The 12280-nt window shown below is 36.9% G+C and overlaps 2 protein-coding genes across 6 annotated transcripts; one reads left to right on the top strand and one right to left on the bottom strand.

Annotated features, from left to right (window-relative positions):
- The first annotated feature begins 213 nt into the window (after nucleotides 1-213).
- LOC139192189 (beta-galactosidase 16) lies at nucleotides 214-8879 on the top strand. Of its 4 annotated transcripts, none has more exons than XM_070813758.1 (19): nucleotides 214-237; nucleotides 1065-1282; nucleotides 4679-4774; nucleotides 4880-4992; nucleotides 5161-5227; nucleotides 5350-5442; nucleotides 5580-5723; nucleotides 5849-5943; nucleotides 6054-6162; nucleotides 6257-6341; nucleotides 6486-6604; nucleotides 6701-6862; nucleotides 6941-7122; nucleotides 7206-7294; nucleotides 7414-7523; nucleotides 7662-7862; nucleotides 7941-8086; nucleotides 8173-8527; nucleotides 8632-8879. In XM_070813758.1, the coding sequence occupies exons 2-19, from the start codon at nucleotides 1115-1117 to the stop codon at nucleotides 8737-8739; spliced, it is 2442 nt and encodes an 813-aa protein (XP_070669859.1). In that variant the 5' UTR covers nucleotides 214-237; nucleotides 1065-1114; the 3' UTR covers nucleotides 8740-8879. The 4 variants fall into 4 exon arrangements, with proteins under 4 accessions (XP_070669859.1, XP_070669858.1, XP_070669856.1 ...); XM_070813757.1 differs by lacking the exon at nucleotides 214-237 and adding an exon at nucleotides 474-611; XM_070813755.1 differs by lacking the exon at nucleotides 214-237 and adding an exon at nucleotides 630-769.
- Nucleotides 8880-8953: 74 nt separating this feature from the next.
- On the bottom strand, nucleotides 8954-11650 carry LOC139192190 (N-glycosylase/DNA lyase OGG1). Of its 2 annotated transcripts, none has more exons than XM_070813760.1 (3): nucleotides 10610-11650; nucleotides 9884-10094; nucleotides 8954-9719 (listed from the first exon to the last, which is right to left on the bottom strand). In XM_070813760.1, the coding sequence occupies exons 1-3, from the start codon at nucleotides 11389-11391 to the stop codon at nucleotides 9465-9467; spliced, it is 1248 nt and encodes a 415-aa protein (XP_070669861.1). In that variant the 5' UTR covers nucleotides 11392-11650; the 3' UTR covers nucleotides 8954-9464. The 2 variants fall into 2 exon arrangements, with proteins under 2 accessions (XP_070669861.1, XP_070669862.1); XM_070813761.1 differs by having other exon boundaries at nucleotides 8954-9646.
- Between the last annotated feature and the right edge of the window lie 630 nt (nucleotides 11651-12280).

The following is a 12280-nucleotide window of genomic DNA, read 5'->3' as shown; positions in this document are numbered from 1 at the left end:
TTCATTTTACACAACCCCTAAATTATGGCAACATATATTCACCAAAATCCGCGTAATTTTAGTGATAGAATCTGTTATGGTAGAATATGTACATGATATTTGTGTGTCACACTAATAGAACCGCCAATCTCACCAATACAAAGCCAAGTTGGCGTGCTGCAGCAAACCACTTGTTACACCTTTTCTAGCAAATTAACGAGTCAGTCAAATCTCATACTACAGCTATAGCTATGCAAAGTAATGTTCTGTTATCATATTTATGTTGTTAGACTGTAAATTTGAATCATACATTCAAACGAGAATCAACATGAATGGTTGTCCAAATTCTGCGTTGAACAATTTAAGCATCTTACGTTACTAGTATGACAAGAACACATTAATTTTTATATTCGTGTACATGTGTGTGTATATATATATGTGTATGTATGAATATAATTTTTTTAATTAATTGGTGCAGTTAATATTGCCATCTTATAAAATATGTATTCACCTTGCATATCCTAATTGATTTACAACTAAATAAATCGCTCGTTCTTGATTCCCACACCATAAAACAAACCCCAAATTGGTAGGTTTGTTAATGGATTTGAATTAGATTCCAAGCCAAAAAGGTAATCATAATCCAAGGCCTAGACACAGAATATTTATATATATGTTATAAGTAGTAGGAAATCAAAGAGGACATGTTCGAATTCAAGGCTCTCAAAAAGTTTATATGAAGCCAGTGAAAGGGTCCAAACCTCTGATATCATAGCAGATTGGAGCTAGGGTAGGCTGCACCAACGAAACCCTTTACCTTCTTTATTTTGGTCCGAAACCCTCATATAAGTAATTTGTATATTTTGTTCTATTACGATCCGGTTATTTATACTCCGAAGTTTTCCGAGAGCATGTTAGAAAATCTCCCCTTTTGTTCGTTGAAGAGATAAAGACCCCGAGTTTTCTCTTTTTTTCTTCTTATTTTTTTTGTATGGATCAATGTTCATATCAGTTACTCATAGAATCATAGCAACCCAATAAGCTTCTGCCCGAAATCTTAAAACGCTTTTCTTTTTCTGTGACAGAATTTTAAGTCTTAGCAACAAAAAACAAATTTGAGGCAGTGGAAATTTATATGGAGATGGTGAGGGTTCTTCTCTGCAGTTTTGCATTGTTGTTAATGAGCTTTGCCTGCAACTCTGATGCCGGCGACGTTACGTACGATGGAAGGTCATTGATCATCAATGGCGAACGTAAAGTTCTGTTTTCGGGTTCAATTCATTATCCAAGAAGCACTCCTGAGGTAAACTGCATTGCATTCTTGTCAATAATTCTTTTGTTTATTTTTATTTCAAGGTTTTATTACAATACAAATTCTGGGTTTTTAGCTGGTTCAGTTCTCATCGTGTTAGGTAGGCAAGTACATAGAGCTGCATCCTCTCATTTTAAATTTGTTTTTTCCTTTTCTTTTTCTACATTTTTTCAAATACTTTTTATTCAAGCCAAGGAGAGTCCCTATAATACAGAAAAGCAAAAAGATTCTTTTTATATTTTTGAAAAAACAGAGCCAAAAGAAATTTTTGTCAAGGCTAACAAAATGGGTATTTCTTGCTTTAATTGAGAAAACTTTGAGTTAGAAAAAAGAAAAGGATTTTCTTCCAAGAAAATATATATTTTTGCGGAGAAAATTGCATGTACTTATGTTTGTGAGAAATCTGTGTTAAAATGGTAAACAATTGCTAAAAAAATCATTTTTTTAGTACATTTTATACTAAGTAAAGGGAGAGTTTGGCTAAGTCACACAATAATCAACCCAATTTGGCATCGAATTCACCATTCATGAAATTCAAATCTAAAACCTATCACTTCTAAGTAAAGAGGAATACAACCAAACTGTAATACTGAGTGGCTACTAAATTTGTATAAGGGATTCATGAAGTAATTTTTTTTATTTATATATTTTTATCATCAAAGAAATAGTTAAGTGATTTAGTAGGTGACGTTGTATCGTTACTATGTGTTTATAGTCAACGACTTCAATTAAGGTCATACTATTTATCAAAAAGGAAGTTAGCTATTTTCTCCATATGCATTTTTTATTTCTATTTTTTTTACTTATTACTTGATACGTGTATTTAATTAATAAATTAAATTACATAATCTTATTTTTAAGAAGAAAGATTAAAATTTTGCATTAATTCTATAATTTAATTTGTTAATCGAAGGCAGATAACATTCCTCTTTTTTTCCAATTGCATGATATTATGTATGGTATTGATTTCAATTGCATGATCTCATGTAATTGCCTCAAATTTCTAGGCAATGTAATAATTATGGGGTTTATGTGAATTTTCATGCGTTCAAATCATTCCTTTTAAAAATTATTTTCCAAGTCTAGTAAAAACTTTTAACAAATAATCTACCAAGCATGGACACAGTAGTACTCCTTGTATTTCGGTGTCGTGTCATATTTCTTTGTGGTTGTACAACAATTATTCTTATTAGTTTTACGTATCATCATATAGTATTGTGTTGTATTTATGTGTTCATGTCCATACATCATTGCAAATAATCGAATTGGTCACCAAAGAATGCACGTGAACCATATGATTTTATTCTACCACTTTTTTCTTGTATCATTCTTCCTCTCACATCCACTGTTATATGAAATATTCAAAAAATCCAACCTTATGACGTGAAACTGATTATTATACGACTTAGATTATTAATACAAGGTTATGTTTCAGATTAACTCTACGTGGACTTGTAGTAATGATTTAAATGTCATGATGACAGATGGTGAAAGTGTTTCATATAAGTCATTTTCCTAATTTGAATCTAAACAACAAAAATGAATTTAATATACTTTAAGTACTATTATATTGTATCTCTAAGTCATTAAAAATTTCACCATTATACTCCAATGGCTCATTTACTGATTCATAATCAAAATAAAAGGAATCGAATTGAGGAGTTGGAATGAGGTAGAATCATAATCAAATTCTTATTGAAGCTGTTTACTAAATTTTTTTGAATCAGAGTAAAAAAAGTATTGATTTCATTTATACTGTTTATTTATTCACACGAATCAGAAAGAATACCAGTGTGATTACTAAAATATCCTTACTTATATGATAATTGGATATTTTTTAAAACTAAATTAATTATATTATTAATAAGGCCTTAACTGTTTCTTTATTGTTTATTTATGGAAGGCTTGACTATTTAAAAAATGCTTATTATATTAACACCCCACAAATTGTTGAATAAACCACTCATACTTAATAACCCTATATTTGCTTTTTCAATGAAAAATTATCTTAATACACCCCGCATACTTCCCCATAATATTCTCACACCTCACATTCTCAATATACACTTTACATTTTCTACATAACCCTATATTTTCTATACACCCCACATTTTTCAAATTTTATAAAGCTTTTAATTTGGACAAAAAATGCCAATTGGAATTTTGACAAAAGATGCCGCTTGAGATTTAAAGCATATGTGGGTTGTTTTCAATTCCACTATTAAAACTCATGTCGTCTGTTTTTAATATTTTGTGATAATTTTAGGTGTTTAATTCTCCATGTAATCATTGTGATCCCTAAAAATGAATACGAACATAGACGCTTGAATAACGCAGCAAAAGCAAGATTAAATCATTATCGATGTCGTCAAAATCACTAAAACAATACAAAATATGAAGTATTACCTAATGTGAAACTTCTGAAATTTAGTGTTTCATTGGGCAAAAACAATTTTTATCAATCAACATATTTGTAGTTTTATTAGTTAGGGTTTTTTTTTAAAAAAAAACTAATAAGGTCAAAATTACCATTACATAGTAGGGTTAATAAATTATTTAATATTAAATTTTAATGTAAAATGCATTCAATATTTTGTGAGGTACTAATATAAAACTTAAAAAAAATGTGAATTTGTTAGTTTAAAGAGAGAAGAATTCTTCGACAGCACCCAGCAATAAAACCCAGAATTGGGAGTGGGGATCTTTTCCACCAAGTCCATCAGGACACACAAACCGAATCTTTGAAATTTAATCAACCGTTAAAGTTATTCTAACTTTTAAATCTCAGAACCCAGCAACCGCCACCACAAAACCCAACAGTCTCCCTGACCAATCGCCTCCACAGAAGCCAGAAATTCGTCTGCCCTATTTCTTTCTCAGGTTTTGGTGTTATGGAATCAATTTGTGGGTTTTGGGCGAAGTGAGTTGACGGTCTTGTGAGGTAGTGGGGGTGAGGCGATTTAACGGATTTGAGATGTAAATGTTTTGCTGCCTGGCCATGTTATTGATGGCGCAGGTGGTGCAGAGGTGAGGGAGAAGGGAGATGGAGAGGGAGAATGGTTGGGAGTGGTTGTAGTGCTCGTGCTCTGATAAGAACCAAATGAGGGCATAATTGGTAAGGGGAGTCTAATTCTTGCAAAATGAAGAGTTGGATTCCTAAATTCGTGTGGACTGAACCTGCATTTTGATAGATTAAGTAAACAAAGGACTGAAAGAGCATTCCGTAATCGGAATCCAATTCTGTAAATTGATTCCGGTTATGGTTCGTAAACGTGCCACAAGGGCACTGAATTCAATTCTTCTATTCTTCAATGTCGTTTTTACAATATTATCAATGATTTTACTTTCCTAAGTGTTATTTATTTTCAAATTTCATGTCCTTCTCAGATGTGGCCATCTTTGATAGCCAAAGCCAAGGAAGGAGGAATAGATGTGATACAAACATACGTGTTTTGGAACCTTCATGAACGCCAACAAGGAAAAGTCAGAATTTACTTCCCTCCCTTTTTCTAATTTTTATTTAATTTAATTACATGCTAACTCAGTCACTAATAATGGTTCTGATTCTGGTTAATCCTTGTTTTGCAGTTTGATTTCAGTGGAAGAAATGATATAATAAGCTTTATTAAGGAAGTCCAAAACCAAGGCCTTTATGTCACCCTTAGAATCGGACCTTTCATCGAGAGTGAATGGACGTACGGGTAATGATAATTTTTCGTTTATCTAGCATGTTATATCATCATAACACCCTTATATTAAAATAAACATTTAATCTGACGAACGATTGGCAACATAAGGTGTTGTATCGTTTAGCATGTTACGCAATTAGATATACATACCATGTTAATGTTATGGTGGTGATGCTGCAGGGGTCTACCAATTTGGTTAAGGGATATTCCTGGCATTGTCTATCGATCCGATAATGAACCATTCAAGGTAGATAACTTCCATTTTTAAGGGGTTTAACCATGTGTTCAGGCCGGTATTTCTTTCTAGTTGTAAATAAGATGTCGCATGTTCGAATCCATTGAAATCCGTTATCATTTTGTTAATGGCAGATTGAAATGGAAAAATGGACAACCAGAATAGTCTATATGATGAAATCAGAAAAATTGTACGCTTCTCTAGGTGGACCAATTATATTGTCACAGGTAAAAAGCCCATACTCCATAACACAAACTTATAAATTGCAATATTCGTTTATGTTTATGTTTATTTTTGCCTGGAAGTCGCAAGAAAAAATAAATGTACCCTATAAATTGACAGTGTATTGCATACGTATATGTAGATTGAGAACGAGTACAAAATGATAGAACCAGCTTTTCATGAAAGGGGACCTCCTTATGTTCGTTGGGCTGCAGCAATGGCGGTCGGGCTTCAAACTGGTGTGCCCTGGGTTATGTGCAAACAAGATGATGCTCCAGATCCCGTGGTTAGTTTAGTTTCTTTCGGTTCACATGCGCTTGCGAAGTTTGTCAGGTAGTTTGACATGTTATGTTGTCGTATAAGGTCGGTATTATTTTAAGTCTTTGACAAGTTAAATCCCGAAATCTGCAGATCAACACATGCAATGGAATGAAGTGTGGAGAAACCTTTACTGGTCCTAATTCTCCCAATAAGCCAGCACTTTGGACAGAGAATTGGACAAGCCAGTACGCCGTCACACTCTAAACAGAAAGTTTCTTTTCCATTTCTTTATCGAATGAAATGGTTATCAAACGAGCTTTTAACTAATGCCAAGATTTTGTTCTTGATTTTGAAGATACCAAGTATATGGTGACAAACCATTACTAAGATCGGCTGAAGATATCGCGTATCAAGTTGCACTGTTTATTGCAAAGTTCAGAGGAAGCTATGTAAATTATTATATGGTATGTTCATCTTGACAAGATATAATTATCAAACTAATAAAACTGAATTGAATCAAACATGATGTTTTCTGCTAACAATGCGGTTTTGATCCAGTATCATGGAGGAACCAATTTCGGAAGATCAGCCTCTGCATTTGTGATCACTAGCTACTATGATGAAGCTCCTCTTGATGAGTATGGTAAGATTCTGAACGTAGGATTTCATAAATCGATTTCGTTAGTGTTTTATGGAAAGTGAATTCCGATTTCTACAACTCGTTTTCATTTGAGTGTGTTCTGTTTTCATATTGTCATTTTAACTGTTTACGTGTTGAGTTCTGCAGGTTCAGTAAGGCAACCGAAATGGGGTCATCTGAAGGAACTGCACGCCGCGGTAAAGCTAGCCTCCAATCCTCTGCTCTCTGGAGGCCATACCAATGTCTCTTTGGGTGAACTGCAAGATGTAAGAACATTGACGAGAACTTCTCAGCATTTTCTTTATTTCTTTCTCCGTGATTAAGTGCGATAAGAATAACGGGGCTTCGATCTTTCTCAACAGGCCTATGTATTCCAAGTTAAGTCTGGAGAATGTGCTGCTTTCTTAGTGAACAAGGGACCTAAAGATGCGAGTGTTGTCTTTCAAAATTCTCCGTATCAGTTGCCTCGAAAGTCAATCAGTATCCTGCCAGACTGCAAAACTGTAGCCTTCAACACTGCAAAGGTAAGTTCACATCCATCAACAATTAGTTGAGATATTTCAGACATATTTTTTTGACCGCTGAAAATTCTCGTTCGACAGGTAAACGCACAACAGTCTACTAGATCATGGCAGGTAACCCAAAAGTTTGATTCAACAGAGCGATGGGAAGAGTACAAGGAAGCTATTCCTAATTTTGACAACACTGTGTCGCGAGCAAACACATTGCCAGAGCAATTGTTCACAACAAAAGACGAATCTGATTACCTTTGGTACACTATCAGGTAAAACATCAACCAGACGGAGGATTTGATGAATTTAACTGTATCATTTACTGATATCCTTTTGATTGATTGTCCAAATGCAGCCTTAAGCAAGATTCAAATACTCAATCTAAATTAGTTGTTCAATCGCGAGGACATGTCTTGCACGCATTTGTAAACGGAGTATTTGTAGGTAAGTTTTGCATCTCGCTACATCTTCCTTCCCATCCCCACACATCTCTCAGATTTGTTGTTCGATCGACTTATTGATCACCAACTTCACATACTTCGAAATGCTTCGTTATCATTTAGGATCTGCACATGGAAGGCACAGGAATGAAAGGTTTTCCTTGGAGCAGACTGTTATACTTAACAAAGGGGTGAACTCTCTCTCATTTCTTAGCGCAATGGTCGGATTACCGGTATTTTTCATTCTCACTTTTTCCAATATCTGTTTCTCCGTTGCATTTTTACCATAATTGTAGCAAAGAAACACACAATGCAAGTCACAACCAAGTTATCTGCATGCAATTTATGTCAAATTTACGTTTTACTTGAAGGATTCGGGAGCATATCTAGAGCGTAGAGTGGGCGGATTACGTAAAGTACTGATTGAAGAGAGAGATTTGAGCAAAAACTCATGGGGCTATCGGGTTGGGCTGTCTGGAGAGAAGTTAGAAATCTACACAGATGCCGGATCAAGTAAAGTTGAATGGAATAAGTTGGGAAGCTCCGCTAATCAACCACTCAAATGGTTTAAGGTATGAATATTGGTTAACGAAAAATGTATCGTGATTTCGTTACGTTGGCTGTTTCTAAGTCATTGTCTTTGTTGGCAGACTCATTTTGATGCACCAGCAGGAAATGATCCTATTGCATTAAATCTCGGTTCCATGGGAAAGGGTGAAGCCTTTGTCAATGGACAAAGTATCGGTCGATATTGGGTCTTGTTTCAAACCCCGGAAGGCAAACCTTCCCAGACATGGTAAGAGCTCATACCAGCCCTGTAAATTTGTTATTACGATGATATTTTGTAAGCACAAGCGTTTACTTGAAATGTTGAATTTTCAGGTACCATGTACCTCGAGCCTTCCTCAAGCCTACCGGCAATCTATTAGTTCTCCTGGAAGAAGAAAATGGCGACCCCCTCAAAGTTTCTTTGGACAAAATTTCAGTAGCACAAGTTTGCGGGCTTGTGTCCGAGACACATTTACCCCCAGTGGTCAAATGGTTAGGTCTGAAAACTCAGAACCAAAACAACACTAGAAAGAACCGCGACAGAAGGCCAAAAGTTCAGCTCAGTTGTCCTCCCAAGAGGAACATCTCCAAGGTCTTGTTCGCAAGCTTTGGCAACCCTTCTGGTGATTGTCAAAATTATTCCACCGGAAGCTGCCACTCATCTATTTCTACAGCAATCGTAGAGCAGGTGAGCATCACTTACCGTTTTACAGCAGTCTCAGAGCTCCATTTTGTTGCCCCAAAATCGAAGGAACTGATGTGCATGTTTCTTATGATGATTTAATTTTTCAGGTTTGTATCGGTAAGAGGAGATGTTCTATCCTTCTATCGAAGAACAGGTTCGGCGATCCATGCCCAGGCATCAGCAAAACTCTGTTGGTCGATGCACAATGCACGTGATGCAAGTATAGTTTTCGGGTCATCTGTTACATACAGGTATAAATTGCTTATACAACTCTCCACTAGTGTAGAGTATTACCTAAAGGATATGAGGTGTCATCGTATTATATTTGAAATAAAGTTTGGAGGGTTCTAAGCTTCTCGTTCAAGTTTTTGTCAAATAATGTTAGCAGCCAACTTCAATCTCCGTTCACATAAACGAAACAACGATAACTAAGGTAACAAATCAATATATATAAAATTGAATCTATGTCCAAACAACTTCATAAATTAAAGCAGTGCGAAAATACACTTCTTGATTCTTGATTGAGATGCAAATAATGTTTGAACAAAGATCAATTTGTAATCTACTGAAATCCAATAATATGACCGCCAAGAAATATACGTTAACAAGGAAGAAATACAAGCAGTGATGATGCAGAGGAAAGAGCAAGGTGCACTGGAATGAGAATGAGCGGATGAGCTTTGAAAGAAGTAGGTGACGGAAAAATTCATAGAATGCAACGTGAACCTGACCTTCCAATAGGCAGCGCGTAAACCACGTTCATTCATCTTACAGAGTTCTGATTTGCAAGGAGTTCATTATGTTGGAGAAAATCGTCTTGCACATTGAGCTTCAATACTGCAGTATTTAACAATTAGACGCCTTGCCGCATAATAAAAGTGATGAAATCATCTAACCATAAGGTTTCAACTCAAACGTCCAGATTCCAATTGTCACGTCACTACTCAACAGTTGGAGTTTCCACTACAGTGTGCGATTCACGATCCTTTTTCTTTGTAGCTTTACTCTCTTTTGCACTTGTAAAATGAGCTGGTAGAAGGGCCTTTTGTGAAGGTAATTCAGCAATAAAAAGCACAGTTTGAGCCCATCCTGCATATTTCCCGTATTTACTCACAAATGCCTCTGCCACACGGACACAGAGCTTAGGCGTCAGACGAGCACCTGCTAGCTCAGGTATGAGGTATCGTGTAGCAATCTTCCTCATCCAAAAATCATTGAAACATCAGCACTTCATGGATTTTATTAACAATGCAGATACGCTACAATTCCAATCAACAACTCACCAAGAAGCTATGAACAAAATTTAATAGCAGCACATAATGCATTTGTGAAATAGAAATTTGAGCAGTAAGAGCATACCTGCCACACGTGTGTATCAACAGGAATGGCATGGTGTTGGTCGAGCGAGAATAGAGCTATACATGCCGCCACCTTGGGACCAACTCCAGGCAAAGTCGAAAGAGCTTCAATCACCTCCTCAAGCTCCATTTTACGCAGAGACAAAAGCCACTCTGCACCTCCACCAGGTTTTAACTGCAAAGCTTTTACAGTGCCAGTAATGTACTTGGCCCTGCCCATACAAACCAGATCTCAATGTGGTAAACCTTACAACCCATCAAACCCTATATATATATACGACACACACACACACGCACACACAAACAAAGCAAGCACTCAAGCACTAACCACGACATTAACCACACGTTCTGAACCATTCCACAATAATTCCCATGATCTGAACCCATCAATTTTTAGTTCATGATTGAAAAACATCCCTACAAAGTATCTAATTGTGAACAGAAAAATAGACAGACACAAACTCTAAATGTTTAAGGTAATAATCAAATGGCTAAATGATTTCCGAGATCGGTGAAGTTTTGTAAGGATGATCTTTGAATACTAGTGAACAACTCAAATCACGAGACGAGATCAAACCGCGGCGTGGGCCCAAACAAATGGTAAGCGCCGTACAAACTTACTAACTAGTTAGCGCTTCCGCGCTACAGTTAAACAAACAATACACACACACACACACACACACACATATATATATATATATATATCAAGTGACTATTAATAACAGACCTATAGCCAAAGCCAGCTTCTCTGAACTCTTTCTCTGACACCATCGACAAGCGCTCCAAAGATGGAAATTCATGGAACTCAAAACCTCCAACAGACCCCAAATGGTTCCCCAACGACGACACAAAATCCACCATTTTTGTAATCCTCTGAATGTTGTTATTCGACGAACAAAGAAACTGAACCAAACACTCAACCGGGTCTTGCCGCAGCACTCTAGCCCCGCCCAAATACCCAGCGAGCTCGGCGAACCGCGAATCCGACGCCGAGAAAACCTCCCACATTCCCGCCAGAGATATACCCATATTGAGAAAATCGAGCAGGGCCGCCTCCGCGAGGCCGCGCTCGGAGGAGGTGGTGCTGTGTAGGCAGTAGGAAACGTCGCCGTTCGGGAGGTGCTCGAGGGAGACAAGGTGGCACCCGACGACGCCGGTGTACTGGAGAGGGCCAGTCTGCCGCCACCGGAAGGTTTGGCCGGTAGGGAAGGTGAGGGGAAGGGAGAGCTCCGATTGGGTGAGGTTGAGTGGGACCCACTTGGTGGTGGGTACGAGGGGTAATTTGGGTCTTTTGGAGTTGTGGGTTTGCGGAGTTTGGGGGGTCGATGGAGGAGAATTGATGGGTCTTTGTCGCTTGCTCATGGTTGAGAGAGATCTCAGGTGCAGTGAGAGCATGGAAATGGTGGGTACGAATAAGAATTTTCTGAGGTCTGCAGAGCAATTCCCTCCAGACCCGGGGAGAGGGAAAGAGAGGAGAGGGATGACGGTAAAAAGGGAAGTTTGCTTCATCAATATGCATGGGCCAAGCCCAAACTGGTTTATGTTATTTGGGATCAATTCCAAGCCCAAATCGCTTTAGGTCTGTTTGGTATCTATTAAAATAATGTCATCATTTCCCAAAACATTTCTTAAAAACATCTATTGAAAATAAATTTTTTTAAGACTCAAATATTTGTTTGTTATGAGATTTAAAATTAATCTTAAAAGTTAAATTAGACAAAGAGATCTAAAGAGAGGGGTCGCATAAAAGGGAGAAAGAGGAAAAAAAGAAAGAGATGACCGGAGGAGAGAGGAGGAGAGAAAAAGAAGAAAGAAAAGAAAGAATCAAGTGAGTGGAATGGAGGAAAGAGGAGGACAAAGAAAGAAGTCAAATGACAGAGGAGGAGATTTGGGGTAAGAGGGGAGGAGAGAGAAAATAAATGAGTGTATTTTTAAGTTTAAGAACTTTAAAAACTCACTTTTATTGTAAACTTTCCTAGTTTAAGTGTGATTGTGTAAATCCTAGATTAGATTTGATTATAGTTATTATTTCCTATATGGACTTGTATTCCTTGGGGATGAAGGAATTCTTCTCCCTCTTATTACTATAAATAAAGGCACTACGTAGGAGGGAATAACACACACATTCCCCTACATTCCTACAAACACATCTCTCTCTACAATCTCTCCTTGCCGCCGCCCCCTTTCCCTTAGCCAGATAAAATAGGCTACAAACCAATTTATCTATATCATCACGCAATCAGGTTCTTCCAAGATAGCGGTTTTTATGTCGATATTTTTGCAACCCTGATAGCATGAACATTCACCATAATGCATGACCCAACCTTATGTTTTTCGAATTTTAGATTCTATATAAATTGTGTATGGATTATTCATAATTGTTGAATTATGTGAATTT

This window comes from Malus domestica, chromosome 15 (genome assembly GCF_042453785.1).
Source record: "Malus domestica chromosome 15, GDT2T_hap1".
NCBI classification, from domain to species: domain Eukaryota; kingdom Viridiplantae; phylum Streptophyta; class Magnoliopsida; order Rosales; family Rosaceae; genus Malus; species Malus domestica.
Note: the sequence above shows the minus strand (reverse complement) of the source record. Positions and strands in the feature narration are given on the sequence as shown.